We start from the raw sequence: 15,967 nt of genomic DNA, 5'->3' as shown, positions 1-15,967 counted from the left end.
AGCCAGCAGCATATTTACAGAAGTTTGACTAAGAAAACACTTTAATCTTTTTTTTTCTTAAAGAGCCCCAGAATCTAATCTTTGTACAGTAGAGACAATAAACTATAAAACAAGTCTGATAACATCTCCAGTGCTACTATTATGTATGTGTTACATATGAGCTTTCAGAAACACCTCGAACGTCAGCTTTATTGTTGAAGTTTAATATCAAAAGTCATGTGGGTGTGGAGAAAAACCAAACAGAGGGACAGAGGGAGGAGTTTAATCTTCCAGGATGTAGTTGGGGTTGACGACCAGAACCACCTCTTCTTCTGTGCTCGCTGACTCCGAGCCCTTCAGCCCCGCCTGAGACAGCTCGATGAGGATGTGATCCTGGGCGAGGGGGGAGCAAAGACACACATGCAGGATTTAGTATAGATGATCACATTTATATTTCACATGGAGATCTTATTCTACAGTTACATCCATATTTGGTTTGATATGATAATTCCTCTTTATCTGTATTATTGCAGAGTGGACTCACATAGTGCACCAGCCTGTGGATGACCTTCTCTATCAGCCCCTTCTTATTGACCAGCTCCTCCTCCGAGTCGATCTCTGCCTCAATCTCCTTCAGATACCAGTTCACCACCGCGCTTTTCTTCAGCTCCTCCTCCTCCTCAGCTGCACAGATCAGTGAAAAGATGATGAAAAAACAAAACTATATTCTCGTAGCAGATTACAAATTTAAAAAAGAAGTTAAAGAGGCTCTCTTCTCTGTATGAAGGGGGAACACTTCTTACCCTCCTCTGCTCTGCGCAGATGCAACACCAGCAGGTTGGAGATGCGTTGGTACTCATTGAAGGACAGGCGGAGAGATGGTTTGGGTTGGCTGCCGGGCTCGGCGTGGCCGTTCACACCGTTAACATGACCGTTGATGCCGTTGACGTGCCCGTTAATTCCATCTGCATGGCCGTTTACACCGTTAACACCGTTCACTCCATTAGGGACATTGTTTCCTGCAAAGACAAGTTGCATTAGATGAAACCTCATGATGCTAGTTGCTCATGTCCCCTCCCAGTACAAATACATGCAAGAAAGCAAACAAAAACTATTAGTAGATTAGTAGTGATGCTGGTTTCATTCATACACCTGCAGCTAAAGTGTTGCATCTTATCACAGTCTAGAACAAGAAAGTTATGTCTCATTTTATGTTAATGTGTGCGTTTGTCTCCAGGAGGGTGTGTATTAGCGTTTGACAGTACCATCCTCCTGCTGCTCCTCGTCCTCCAGCTCGTCCTCCTGCTCCAGGTTGACGTCTGGCGTCTCCACTCGGATGATGGATTTGTTCAGAAGACGGAAGGCTTCCTTCACATGTTTGGGCTGCACCTGGAGACAAAGGAAAGGGCAAAGGTTGGGTTTTGTACAATGTAATATACATTAACATTTTATTCATTATTAGGAGCTTTGATCACATTTCTAAGCAAAGCATATTATAATATTAGTACTTTATGACACTGAGTCAAGTCAATACAAACTTGTTGTCACTATTCAAACACTGCAGTTCTTTAGCTGTAAATGTCTACTGTGTATATTGTATTTTATGTTACATGCTGCATCATCTGTGCTAAAGTCCCTGTGCACTTATTGGTCAGTTCTGGTCCTAACAGTTACAGATTCCTCTTTGTACACACCTCGTCGCAGCAGTGCATACGTGCCATGCCCTCCGAGAGGCGGATCATGCTCTCCAGCTGCCGCACAGTTATTCTCCAGGCTGACTTGGACACGCCCCCTGAGCCGTCACGCTGACGAAGACGCTTGTACTGCTCAACGATGAACTCCTCCGATTCGCTGGAAATCTACAGACAGGGAATATTCATCAGCCAATCCATATCACAAATAGCCACATGTGATGCGACAGTGTCAGTGCTGATAGACACACACCTTAGGTTTGAACTGCCTCGCAAACAGCAGATATCTGCGGATTTCATCCAGAGAGTACAGTCTGTCTACTGATTCCTCCACACGCGAGTGCAGGTCCACGATGCGTCTGGCAATGGCGTAGTCTGTCACCTAACACACACAGAGGAATTTATCAGTAGGACTAAAACACAATTAATGTCAGTCGCTCTTGACTTAGTGTGTGTGTGTGTGTGTGTGTGTATGTGTGTGTGTACCTCATTACAGTCGTCCACCAGGATGAAGAAGAGGTCGAAGCGACTCATGATGGGGGCGGTCAGGTTGATGTTCTGTTTCAGACTCTTGCTGCGGTCGTAGCGCCCACTGACAGGGTTGGCGGCAGCGAGGATGGATGTGCGAGCATTCAGGGTGGCCTGGAGGAGACGGGGGGCAAAGTCTGGTTATTTCACTACAAAGATGACAGAGAGGCCTTCTTGCAGATATTGACTTAAAACTAACTGTACACAAATACAGGAAAAAAAAACATCTTTTCTAGATTTGATAGGATTGGATTTGAGCTTTGTGGCGCCTTAATCATATAAGATGTGGACGGAAGGCTTCCCGGCTGTGTTACCTTGACTCCAGCCTTGGTGATGCTGATGGTCTGCTGCTCCATGGCTTCGTGGATGGCCACCTGGTCCTTGAGGTCCATCTTGTCAAATTCGTCAATGCAGCACACACCCTGGAGGCAAACACTGTTATTAATGCAACTGAACACATTTAGTCATGTTCCATGTTTGCATCTATTGAGCTCCTGCACTGATAGAAAAGAGAAACTCACATTATCAGCCAGCATCAGAGCTCCAGCCTCGATGACAAACTCATGGGACTCCTCGTCTCGCACCACGGCAGCTGTCAGACCAGCAGCACTGCTGGCTTTGCCGCTAGTGTACACCGCTCTGGGACTGAACTCCTCCACATGCCTACACACACAAACAAATGCATTACTATTACGACTGTACCCAAGTGCAGACGACACTATGTGGAAAACGTGAACTCTAAGTCATATTTATGTTACATACTTGAGGAACTGGCTCTTGGCAGTGCTGGGGTCTCCAACAATGCAGACGTTGATGTCTCCTCTCAGCGAGGTCCCCTCCATGGTCGTCTTAGGAACGCCTCCAAACAGCATCAGCAGGATGCCGCGCTTCACCTCGTCATTGCCTGTACGATTGGTGACCACATTCAATCAAAAAAAATCCTTTAATACTCTTGTACAAATCATTTGTCAAACTTTTAGAGTAGATGAAGATAAAACAGCAGCGGCGGCCCGTCGACAGCACTGACCGTGGATGGTGGGGAAGAGGCTGGTGCACAGGTTGTGGTACAGGTTCTTGTCTTGACTCATCTCGAATACTTTCTCCCATTCTTTCTCTGTCATCTGGCTCTTGATGCTCTCAGCAGTCTGCTCCTCTTCACGCAGCTCCTTCCCACCAAACTACAACAGGAGGAAACATTAATCAAACCTTCTTCATCCGGACAGGTGGAACAATGATATATGGGAATGGATGCTTTCACTGTTTGCATGTCTGCGTTTCTTACTCTTGGGTTAGTCGGGGCCACATGGCAGGCCAGGAAGGCCAGCTTGTATGACAGCTCTCTGACTCCCAGAGCTTTCAGTCCTCTCAAACCTTCAGCCTCATAGCCCTGGCCTCCTCCTACACGGGTGCTGGTCTCTGCTCGCACACCTGGAGAGAATACATCCACACAGATGGTCATGAAGTGTCAAAAACCCAACAAACGATCGTGAGTGCCTCAAACAGCGCATTTGAAACCATACCCGGTGTGGAGAGCTGAGAGACATCCGGCACAACGACGAGGGTCCCGGTGAGGTCACAACGATCTCCAGCCTGAGCCGTCTCCACAGCCTCGGCTCTCAGGACAATCTCCATGGAGCGTGGAATGGAACCACGAGGCAGCTCCGCCTGCGTCTCCTGGATACGCACCTGAACACACGCACACACCAGTTTGATTGGATCAGAAACCTCAGACTTAAGCTTTACATTTCCACGTAGATGCACATACATCCTCTCAGTTACCTTCTGGAAGTCGATGAACTTGGACTTGTGTGTGTCGAGGTGGAAGCGGGAGCGGTTGTTGCAGACGGGGTTCCTGCAGATGGTTGGTGGGGAGTATTTGAACTGCTGAGGGACATCTTTGATGACCGCCTGGCAGTCCATGCACAGGAAGGTACCACTCACCTGCAACCACAGAGAAGTCATTAAAATGAACATGCTGTAATAGAAAAACTCATCACTGACTTTATTTTTTGCACACGGAGCACCTTTGGTTGCTTACTCACACTCACTTTTGATCTATGTGTGTGTGTTTGTGGCAGGATGTCTTACCAGTTCAGGGTGTACTGGGTGCGTCCTCACCACCTGACCACTGATCCTCACCAGGGTGCCAATACGCATGGATGACAGCTCACGGATCCTAGATTACACACAAGCAAGAGTCAGACATTGACAAACTCGGTTTGCTTAACAAATTAATCAAATTTTAGATTAAATGTACTTGAAAAATAAAATGATAGCACTATATAATTTCCACTGGAGCTACTACAGTATGCACAGTACGAATCAAACACACTTTACCTGCACACTAACAGGATATCAATATGTCATGTTGTATGCAGACACAGCGATCTGACATTACGTGTAAACAAAGACTGTGCACAGTGAACCAGCAGCTGATTGAAGCTTGTTTTGTGTCTTACTTGTGTCTGGTGGGGAAATCCTGGATGGCAACGTAGAACTCTTTGTTGAGAGGAACATTCCCATGATCCCGAGCAAAGTTGCGCACTGCCCGACAGAGGAAAGGATGCACTCTGAAAACAGAGAAACCTTCATGTTAATCCACAACTGCCTCTGCATGACTGTAAATGCACCGGTAAAGACGTGTGTGCTTATTAATTAGAAAACCAGCTTGACTAATGGAGCCAGATTGCACTAACAGTGCAGTAAAACAACACTGATTGTGTTATATAAGGTGTTTACATCAAGTGGGGTTCTCTTGATTAGCTCACCTGTAATACTCCTCCTGGATGGTGGTTGCCAGCTCCTGGTTGAAGCCCTCCAGGTCTGTGAAGCTCACCAGCAGGGTGTTCCTCTCAGGCCTGATCAGCTCCTCGGCCTCCCGGACATACTTCACCTCCCCATCCCCTGTCTGGAACCTGCACACCGACACACACAGAGAAGGAAAATAATCAAGTATAACATTTTTACTTATAATCACATATTTACTGATAATCAGGTAGAAATGAACAAGCGGTAATCTGGTGTTACAGGCCGACAACACTACAACAAAGCGTGTCGCTGACTGACTTACTCCTCCAAGAAAGCCTGGAACAACTTCTGGCATTTTTCAGCCAACTCGTCCTTCACCATCTCCCCGGCATTCTCCGCGGTTGCTGTGGCAACATCCATGATGAAACACTATAAAACTGGAATAAAAGATTCAAACAGCTGAGATCTACACAGAGCCGTCCCGTTCCTCTCCGGACAGACACACACACACACAGCACGCTGAAGTCCGGACAACACCGCACAGTTTCGCGCGAAAAGCGACACCACGTGACGTTTGGCGCGCCGCTGCCGGCCAATCGGTGATGTTATTCAAATATTCTCCTTCTTGTGACCAATCAGGAGAGAAAATGTACACCGACGGCGAGCCCTTCTCCCTTTTCCCGCGAATTATTTCCTGCAGGTTCAATAAAGTTGTGAGGAAAAAAACAGTGACGACAAGTTAAAAAAAAATAAGAGTGCTCATACTGTCTCTTGTTTGCGCGTGTCAAACGTTTGTGAAAAACCTAACCTAACCTAAACCTGACCTAATCTGAACAGATTATTAGAGATAATAGTTATAAAATCCGTCAACATAACGAAACATCCAGTTTTCATAGTGAACTAATCTATTCACACTGTCACTGTGAGCCCAGTCACACAGCTTCCTGTAATCACTAACTGTCACATCACTTCATATTACTTTTTACATTCATTATTATCGCAATTATTGTGCTTAATTAATTACAGAACATGAGGTACATTCTTGGGAACAAAATGCCAGGTGAGTTAACAACCAACGCATAAAAAATAGAAAGAAAATTAAATAAAATAATAATAATAATAATAATAATAATAATAATAATAATAATAATGAATACAAAATAAATATATAAAATGAATAAGACAACAGAATAATTAGACATTAAAAACAATACCCTCACAGACTCACATTCTTTATGAAAAACTGACCAGAGGGTTTTTGTTGGATACACTTATGAATATGAAACTAAGTTAAGATGATTATAAGATTGATGAACTAAGCTTGTTTGTCATCCTTCCTGTTGTAACTTAAAACCCAAATGTACATGTCTATACAATAAAGCAAAAACAGCCCTAAATGTAACATTAATAAACGTAGACACTTCTTGCCACAGTCTTTTAGTGTAGTAAAAATGCCAAAATAAACAAGGCACAGTTTCAGGATGTTCAGAGCAAAATGAACACAATACATTAATATTGCATATTGCGCTCCAGTGGTAACAGTAAGAAACTGCAACTCTACATTAAATTTATGGCTAACTCACTCTTAATATGCATAATTGTTATTCATATTAATGTAATTGTGATATCAAAATGTTCAACTCAGCTTTGGCTTTATTATTTAAAATAACAATAACATCAGTGTTGCTAATTAGTTAGTGTGTTGGCCACAAATTTAATATATTTTGCAGTGCCTCAAAATGACCACTAGAGGGCAGTGAACGCTTGTTTCTAATAACTCCATTTAACTTCACATCACCACACTAGCACCTCTACAAACTTTAATATATGTACTTTAATGTGTTTGCTAAGTATAGAATAGCAGCTGCAGTCAGTGTGGATTCATGCAGATTACAATGGGGAAAAAAAGTATGAAAACATGTCTACAAAACTTCAAGAACCAGTCCTGCAGTGTAATCCACTTCTCTGCTACCTCTATACCTCAGATATACTGCGGCCTTTTGTGTGGAGGTTGGAAACAGTGTATATTTTGCATATTTTGACAAAAAATGTGTCTGTTTTGTACTCAATTAGGATATGGATAGACTGCAGAGAAGTACAACATGCTCCATAAAATGTTTGAGACATTTCTATGGCTTTGATGCTTGTTTTTGCTGTGATTAACCACTACAAGAATCTAAGCTGACCAGAGCCGTCTTTCATGACTACAAGGACTGAGTGTTTGATATTGAAAAGATAGAACTTGTGGGAAGTATCACTTAAAGAGTGTAACAAACTCTCCTTAACAGCAGCATGTGCTCAGTCCAGAGAAGTCCAGTTCAAACGTTATATTTGATCTCTTTCTTCACTTATCACACAGTGGCATGCTTTTTTTGTTTTTCTTGGTATTTTACACATTTTTCCACACAGCTCACCACATCACATGACTTGACCCATGGACGTGAGCATCTCTACTGTACCTCTGAAGAAGTGTAGTGACTTTCAATGACCACTGAAAGGGGCTGTTTGTCAATCAGGGCAAAGAAAAAGAGCAGAACACTCACAGAATCATAGTAGTGATGATTAAAGTGAAACCAAACTGCCATCAGGGCCATCTCTGCAACACAATAATCAATTATGTGATAGATCGATGAACAAATCAGTTAATCACTTGATCAACAAAGTGAGAAATTAATTGATAACTGATAACAAAAAAGGCATAAATACATTTTAACCCCCTCCCCCCATTTAGAATACAATAAGTACTACATAAACAATTAATAAATGATTTATAACACACTATAATGTAGTTGGAAGTTGATGTAAAGACATTTTAAAGTGTTCATGACCACATCTGTCAACAACTATAACTCCTTGTAAAGCATGCATACGTTATAATATGACACAGTGGTACCCAATCTGTTATCAATATTTCTATTGATAAAATATTTTTGTCTATAAATACTACACTCTCCTTGACAACTGAGCAAACTCTATTAGCTGATGAAGGCCATGACATGTAGCTGAAAGCCATGCAAAAGTTTACCTCAGGTTAAAAATCTTCTGTCAAAATGTTTTTTCCAAGGTCAAGAAGGAACCTTCATGCTGAGTTTTGAACACATTCATAAACAAATCTGAACATGACTGTGGTGTTCTAATTTGTTTATGTGCATAAACCAGTAATAAATGCTTTATAACACACAGTTACAGTCTGCTGTGTATCAATCACTCTTTATTGGCTCATAAAAAGGATATGGAAGCTTAATTAGAGAAGTTATGATTGTTGGCAAATAAATGAATAAGCATTTAAATTGTCTTTACAACTACAACTTAGTGTGTCATAAACTGTTCAACACTGCTCATAAACGCTACGTCGAGGAGTTTAATGCAAAGTATAACAGAATTGGCCGCCATATTACAGCCTCCTCTAGTCCTGAGGCCAGTGCCTTGCTCAAGGGCAATGGCAGGATTAGTCTAACATGCATGTGTTTTAATGTGGGGCAAAGCAGGAGCACCCAGAGCAAAAAAACACAGAGAGGACTCTCAATCCTCACAAAAAACCTGTACTTTGCAAGGTTCAGTCCCGGGACCATCTGCAAGGCTAAACACAGATTTCTACTCTATTATTCCATTAATTTCTATTCCTGGTCTCACATCATTCTCACGTCTCCATCTGCCACTGCGGTCAATACAAACACTCCCAGCAGGCTATTGGTTTCACCTGTCACATTGTATTAATCCACCAGGAACAAAGCAGGAAGTTATCGCAGGCCATTTGGATGCAGCCCAGTCTCTCTCTCTCCCTCTTTATTTCTTTCTTTGTCTTGACCTCTGATTTTCCCACGATTGTTCAGCTACAGGAAACTCAGCCTGTCTGACTGTGAGGGAACCTGACCATCTGTAGGCAAACACACACACACGAATCCCCTAAAACACACATACACAAGCACCATAAGAGCATCAGTATCCTGAAAGTTGGTAAGAGGCGCTTGTAGCAAGAAGGTTTCAATCCAAGACCAAAGAGTACGATTATTATGATTATTATTATCAACTATTTAATTGATTAACAAAGTGTTTTGTGGTGTAATCATGCAGCAAGCGTCCAACCAGCTTATTCAGAAATACTGTTATGGCGATGGTGTCGGATGTGTGGCAACAGGTGAAAAAGGGCATGATGGGGAAATAACAGATGCAAGAGCAGCAGGATATGAAAGAAAGAAGGCAGAGATGGTTTAAAAAGAGTTGTTTCCTGATGTTTTTGTATTCAGGTGGTGACACATTCTCATTGTTTTAGTTGTGTACACCAGAAACATTCTGGATATGAATTGAAACTGACTGACTGTTAAAGGGATGGCTTTCATGTTCATTTTTTTATACATAGAAACCTATTTTGGAAGACAGTTTGACTGTAGCTGGGGATCTTTGTTGGCTGTCATGTCCTGTCTCTCCCCACATTTCCTGTCATCTCTCTACTGTCAGCTCTCAAAGAAAAGCAAAAAAGGCTCCAAAAATATTTGAAAAAGATCATATAGACAAGGTAACCATTAAGCAGTGTGTTCTAGCCAAACAATGGAAAGTTTCTGACTGTCAGACAGGTAATGTCGGTCCAGCTGAGCAACTGTTTCACCAGACTGGAGGCAAAAACTCCTTTAAACAAGTACAAAGTAATAATGATAGTGGTACAAAGATGGCCGACGACACCAGGGATGTTATCAAGTGTCTGCTGAAGTCTGTGGGATCACAGGTGTCACAACATCGACTGCAAACAAATACTGAAAATGTTTTAATGGAAAAATCTTTGTCAACCAAGGAAACTTTGAAGTGTTAAAGTATTTGTCACCTATTGTAACTTTTCCTATGAAGACATGTTTTATATTATCTCAGCTCTGTTTTACTATGTTTTCAATCAATATCTGTTTATACACCAGCATCCACCTATGGAGGAGTTTTAGTTGTTGATAATTACAGTACAGTTCTTAATTTTAAAAACTTATATCTGCTTATAACGACATTATAGTGTGTTAGAAACCATTTTGTAAAGTCCTCCTCCACTCAAAAAATGTGTTTTTCTTCTTGTTCCTTCAGTTGGATGTTTGAGCTTCACTGTGCAGAATGATGCGTGTGCAGAGTTTGATACTAAAAGGATGTTTTTACTCTCATCTGCTGACGGGGGAAAGTTTCTCTGAGCTCACTTTAAATCTGAGTCAAACATATGTACCTTCGAGTATGATTTCTTGCATCACAACTAGTTTGTAGCCAGTTGTGGTACAGTGTTCAATTCACACAAGTGTGATGTGGGGACGTGAAGCCTCCAGTGCACAAACACTGAGAATTGACTTTACAATGAAGTAGGAGACATCTTTTGTATTTGCGTACGTTCATATGAGAGAGAAGGAGAAGATGTCATTTTAAGCATTTCAATGAGATAACTGAACTTAAAAACCTATTAGACACAAATTATTATTCCAAGTAGAGCATTTTATATACATCTTGAAACATGTCTGGAGGGGATCTTTTAATGTTTATACACTGCTTACGAATGCTACATAGGGGGATTTTATGTTAAGTTTTTTTCTCCTATGAAAATTGCAAACATTTTCTTTTTTTTTTATCACAAAACATTGTATTTAATAGGACACAAATGCATAATGCCACCCAACTGGTGTTGCAGATTTAACAACCTTGGACAGTCAATGTGTGTTTAACACCTTTTTGGGTAAATGGCTGATATGGGCCACGTACCAAAGAAATGACTGAAATGTGATGAGGAATCATTCTTTAGGTCTAGTCTTTGGGGTGTTTTCTAATCATTTATACTCTCACTTTTAGTTTTGAGGGGGGACTTGGGGAGAAGGTTTGGCTAAAACATATAATGATGATATGCAATTTGTATCTTTCATTCAAGCGAACCACATCATGCTTTTTTAGGATTTTACACATCTACTGTGTGTTTGCACATCACCATAATATCTGGACATTCATAAAGCTGAATCAGAGCTATAGACACCTTTCAGGGTCTCTCCACCATGTTGTCATAGCTCTTGGTGTTGGTGTTGGTGAGTGCAGAGCTGCTTGGGTGTTTGATTGTTTTTGCTGCTTGTTTTTCCTAAAATGAGCCGCAGGAAGTCCTTCCTGTTTTGTATATGCTATGAATAGAAGAGAATTGTGTGTTGGTGTGTGTGTGTGTGTGTGAGAGAGAGAGAGAAAGAAAGAAAGACAGAGGAGCAAATTTATATGAAACTGTTTACTTCTCAAATGATTGTATAGACATTTCTACATATAAAGCCACATTAGCACAGGATACAGTCACAGTGATGCAGTCAGTCACATCGCCACAGAGTCACTGTAGTGCTGATTAACTGTATTCTTCCTTTTCGTCTCTCTCACAGCTCTCCTCTTCATCCTCCTCCTCTTTGCTCCAGGAAACGCGACACAGTAAACTTCCAGCTTCTGTTTCTTTCACTTCCAAGTGGAAGTAGGTATGTGGGAAACACTTTGTGTGTGTATTTGTGTGCATTTAAGCACTGGAAAAATGGACCTCTTGACCTCCTGATGCTCCCTGCCCCCTCACGTAGAAGAACCAAACTGTTTATATCATCAACATAAATCTAACCCGCATCCCAAACACACAAACATCAATAGAAACATGTCTTCACACGTCCTCTTTCACACAGTCATACGTGTGACTCAGATACACCTGGCTATCACACATCCCAAAAAAACGCCCAGTTTTATTTTTCATACGAGCTGTGCTGTTTTCACGCTCTGGATGAGTGGGTTCAGATGGTTGAGTGATTATGAATCAATACATAGGGGAAACAAGCTGCAGATGATTCAGATTAGCAGAGCTCACACCAATGCGACCAACTAATTTTGACACTTTTTCCTTTAAGAATTTGCATCTGTGAATCACCAACTCAACCCCCAAGCAAGCATGAATGGAAATGGGAGAATTTCTAAATCATTTCCAGCTTTGTTGAGTTTGAGTTTGTTCATTCTTTCTTGTCCCCTTTGAACATGTTTTCAGTAAAGCTGAATGCCTTCATCCCCCAACTCATTAGCCTGGTTGGTAGACTTTGAATTTATTTATGTAAGTTGGGTTCTATTGATTTCTATCTCACCCTCTGAGAATGAGATTTGGTAAGGGTGGCTTTAGTTGTGGTTGAGTGGTTGCAAGCAAGGAATTCACAGTTTCACTCAGGAAGCAAGAAAAATACTCTTACAAAAAAGGTGCTTTCACAAATATATTTTCTATGTTTTATTACAAATGTTTACAACAGCATACAAGCACAGCAGTATTGAAAACAACTCTTATAACACTATTTACAAGAGAAAGGGAGAAGACAAGTCATGTGCCAGCAGACTGCTCCTAAATTTCTCAGATACTTTGTGTAAACTTGAAAACACAGACACATACAGTATATACAAATACACACACACGTACACACACGCACACACATATACAGTATATACAAACACACACACACACACACAGACACACACACACACATGCACACAGCACAAGCAAACACTAGCTGGAATGTAAACTGGATGACTCGGACTCTGTGGTCGTGGAGGCCCCGGCGCGTCTTCGTGGTAAAACCTTCAAACTGGAGGCTCGGCTCAGAGTCAGGGCTCTGCGGGCTGAACTCTTGAAGCCTGCGCCCAGGAAAGCATACAGCAACGGGTTCAGGCAGCAGTGGGCGAACGCCATCGGCTCAGCCACCGCCAGCCACACGCTCAGGACGACCTCCAGTTTGCAACTCCGGGGCAGCACTTCCAGGCGTAGCAGAGTGTCCACAAAGATGCCCGCTCCGTAGGGCAGCCAGCACACGAAGAAGCACAGCACCAGAGCGATGGTGGTCCTGACCGCTCGCCGCTTCTGCCTCTGGCCTCCCAGCGGGCCTCGGGTCAGCCTGGTGACGATCACCATGTAACACACCAGGAGGACCAGGCCTGGGATCACCAGACCCACCAGGACGAGCTGGAGGTGGAAGACCGCGACCCAGAGAGGAGCGTTGCTTTCTGGGTAAAATCGCTGGCACAGAGTCGTCCCTTCTCCTCCTTCTTGAGTTCGGGCAAATATCAAGTCGGGCACTGCCAGCAGGCCAGCAGGCAACCAGGCACCTGCAGTGAGGGAGGAGATAGAAAGATTAATGACTGGGGATAAAAGTAAAAGAAAAAAGGAGAAGAAGAAAAAGGAGAGGAGAGGAGAGGAGAGGAGAGGAGAGGAGAGGAGAGGAGAGGAGATACAGAATTTAGTGAGATAAGGTGTAAAGAGATAAACTAACGGGCAGAGAAGGACGACAAATGAAAGCAAATCAACCTGTTACAGAGAGAAGATCAATCTTTCGACACTCACCCACATACACCAGTCTGTTTGCCAGCAGCTGCCTCAGCCAACTGGTGTTGGTGTCTGTGGCTCGGACTACTGCCAGGTAGCGATCCAGACTGATAAACGCCAGGATGAGCACGCTGCCATACAGGTTGACTGTATAGATCACATGCACGCCGACACAGGTGACAGCTCCAAAGCGCCAGTCAGCCATGGCTGCGTCCACCGCCCAGAACGGCAGAGCCAGAACAAAGAGGAGATCAGCGGCTGAGAGATGGAGTCGATACCGGTCTGTGAGGCTGCACTTCGACCTGTGGGCGAACACACAAAGGCAAAACTGAATCATGCAAACTCTCCACAAGGACTCAAGTGCACAAGAATTCATTTAAGACAAAGCTTTTTCAACCATGAAACCCTCCATCTCTCCTCTCACCTGCGCTGGCAGCCCAGCACGATGACAACCAGGCCGTTTCCAGTAATGCCCAGGGTGAAGATGAGGGCATAGACCACGGGCAAGAAGATCTGCTGAAGGTCAGCAGTCATCACGTGCTCCACGCCGCAAGGCTCCTCCAGATCCTCACCCAGGTCACCAGACCCAGAGCCAGAACCCGTGTCATTGAAGTCATAGTCGAAGAAGATGTGCTGGAGACAGACGGATGGATGATGATGATGATGATGATCAAGCACAAAGCAAAAAGCAACCCTCACTGATCTGAAACACAGATTAGTGAATTTACATAAACACCCATGTTTGTCTAGACTAACTTACCTCATAGTACGACATGACGGAGGTCTCTCCTTAGTCAGCGAAGTGAAGTTTAGATTTCTCTGGAGGGCTTTTATAGTTGTGTCCATGCTCCTCCCCCAAACACTCCGACACATCTGTGCTCCTGCTGAAACGTTTTTCCTGTTTTCGAGGTGTCAGGTGCTGATAGTGGTTCTATCACAGGATACTGTGCTGTGTGTGTGCCCTGCTTGAATTGTTTTGGCCCTGAGACCCCTGGTTTGAGATAATCAGGACCTATTGGCAATAGGAAAGAGCGCAGATGAGGATCAGACAATGTGTGTGTGTGCGTGATTGTGCAGGTCACAGTATCTCTCCAAACTCCATGCTCCGTTAAATCAGGACAAGCAGCAGGAGTTTAAGCTCCCGCTGGAGTGTGAACATACTTGTTCTATTTACGTCACCATCTTATATGATGCATTCAAGTATTTATGCATGAACATTCATGAGGGGAGACAGATGCAGGAAGAGGAGGAGTGTGATATTCTGCTCTGTTGTTCTGGTAAACACCAGCTGTAAGGCTCCTTCTGATCTTTCAATGATGAACATTGAGTGTGACTGTGATGTTATTGTGTCACCGTTTTGACGGCAAAATACATTATTGACTTGGTTCAACAGTAGTGTGATTAGCAGCACATCTCTCTGGAGTTTGGAGTGATTCCACTGGAATATTTATTGACTTTTACAGTGTTCAATTATCAGTTAATTTTTAAAAAATAATTGAATATAATGATGCATTTTGAAACTAAAAGTAAAAAGTAAAATTTGCAAAATTAATAACTCTATTTCCATATTTTGTCTTTAAATGATAATTAATTATTGAAATTTAAAAAGGACTTACTAATGTGTCAGCCAATCATATTCCATCTCACGATTTGTCTCCTGCTTCAACACAGTTTCAATTTGTGGCCATTAGATTTTAAGAATGTAAGCCCTACGGAAGAGGATTAGGGCCACATGTGAAAAATGTATTTGAGTTCTGAGTTTAGAGTCAGAATTTAACTTTAAACTTTAAACTCAAAATTCGGAGAGAAAAGTCAGAATTAGGAATTTTTTTCTCAGAATTCATAGTTCACATTTTTCACATGTGGCCCTAATCTTCTTCCTTAGTAAGTAGCATGCCACCCAAAAACTAATTAAAACAAACAAACAAACAAAACAGCAGAGCAACAGGTGGAGCACCAACTGGCCAGATTCTATCTTTAAATTCAAACCATCACGAAACAAACTGTAAATGTTAAAGTCAGATGGAATATGATCAGCAGAGTAAAGGACCAGTAAGTGGGATTTAGGGGGATCAATTGGCAGAAATGGAACATAATATTCATAATTATGTTTTCATTAGTGAAACTAAGAATCGTGTCTTTATATCTACATAGAGAAGAAGGCTCTTGCAGACCTACATGACATACCCAGTTTATTACATGACATGCCCACATCACTATGCCCCTCCCTCCGATGTTATCACCTTAATGGTATGCTAAACGACACGCCCACTTTACTACATGACACTACATGACATTGCTGTTGTCAGCGTAACGGTATGCTATGCAACACCCTTCCTTGACCTGAACCATCTCACTGCTCCAGCCTAAACCTAACAAAGTGGGTGTGTCATGTAGTACCGTGGGTTATCCTTTATGTTCGAACTGCGGCTGCAGTTGGAAATACTGGACATAGGGAGCGGGTCCTCTTCCACGGAGCCCGCCATGTTGCATCGCCATGTTTCTACAGTAGTCCAGAACGGACAAACCAAACACTGGTTCTAGAGAGGACGTTTCTCATTTTTCGCGAGTTTCGTGGCCAATCTGCAACCTGACCACTAGATGCCACTAAATCCCCCACACTTGTCCTTAAGTAAATTAAATCAAATTCATTTTGTGATTCTATTTTAAAATTCAGGTAACACTTTAAAGTTCCCCT

At 42.6% G+C, this 15,967-nt stretch overlaps 2 protein-coding genes across 3 annotated transcripts; both read right to left on the bottom strand.

The window, feature by feature from the left end:
* Positions 1-169: 169 nt before the first annotated feature.
* On the bottom strand, positions 170-5,503 carry mcm6 (minichromosome maintenance complex component 6). Its single transcript, XM_067605132.1, has 18 exons — positions 5,269-5,503; positions 4,967-5,113; positions 4,658-4,768; positions 4,287-4,374; positions 3,978-4,139; positions 3,719-3,884; positions 3,481-3,626; positions 3,226-3,376; positions 2,961-3,102; positions 2,720-2,861; positions 2,513-2,620; positions 2,157-2,312; positions 1,924-2,052; positions 1,674-1,838; positions 1,245-1,368; positions 783-998; positions 524-663; positions 170-372 (listed from the first exon to the last, which is right to left on the bottom strand). Exons 1-18 carry the CDS (start codon positions 5,364-5,366, stop codon positions 262-264), a joined length of 2,502 nt encoding a protein of 833 aa, XP_067461233.1. The 5' UTR covers positions 5,367-5,503; the 3' UTR covers positions 170-261.
* Positions 5,504-12,156: 6,653 nt separating this feature from the next.
* On the bottom strand, positions 12,157-15,769 carry LOC137193766 (C-X-C chemokine receptor type 4-like). 2 transcript variants are annotated; one of them, XM_067605130.1, is made up of 5 exons: positions 15,670-15,769; positions 14,030-14,281; positions 13,694-13,902; positions 13,288-13,571; positions 12,157-13,052 (listed from the first exon to the last, which is right to left on the bottom strand). In XM_067605130.1, the coding sequence occupies exons 2-5, from the start codon at positions 14,042-14,044 to the stop codon at positions 12,457-12,459; spliced, it is 1,104 nt and encodes a 367-aa protein (XP_067461231.1). In that variant the 5' UTR covers positions 14,045-14,281; positions 15,670-15,769; the 3' UTR covers positions 12,157-12,456. The 2 variants fall into 2 exon arrangements, with proteins under 2 accessions (XP_067461231.1, XP_067461232.1); XM_067605131.1 differs by lacking the exon at positions 15,670-15,769 and having other exon boundaries at positions 14,030-14,691.
* Between the last annotated feature and the right edge of the window lie 198 nt (positions 15,770-15,967).

The sequence above is a fragment of the Thunnus thynnus genome, chromosome 12 (genome assembly GCF_963924715.1).
Source record: "Thunnus thynnus chromosome 12, fThuThy2.1, whole genome shotgun sequence".
NCBI classification, from domain to species: domain Eukaryota; kingdom Metazoa; phylum Chordata; class Actinopteri; order Scombriformes; family Scombridae; genus Thunnus; species Thunnus thynnus.
The sequence above is the reverse complement of the archived record's forward strand: the minus strand, read 5'-3'. Positions and strand labels throughout refer to the sequence as shown.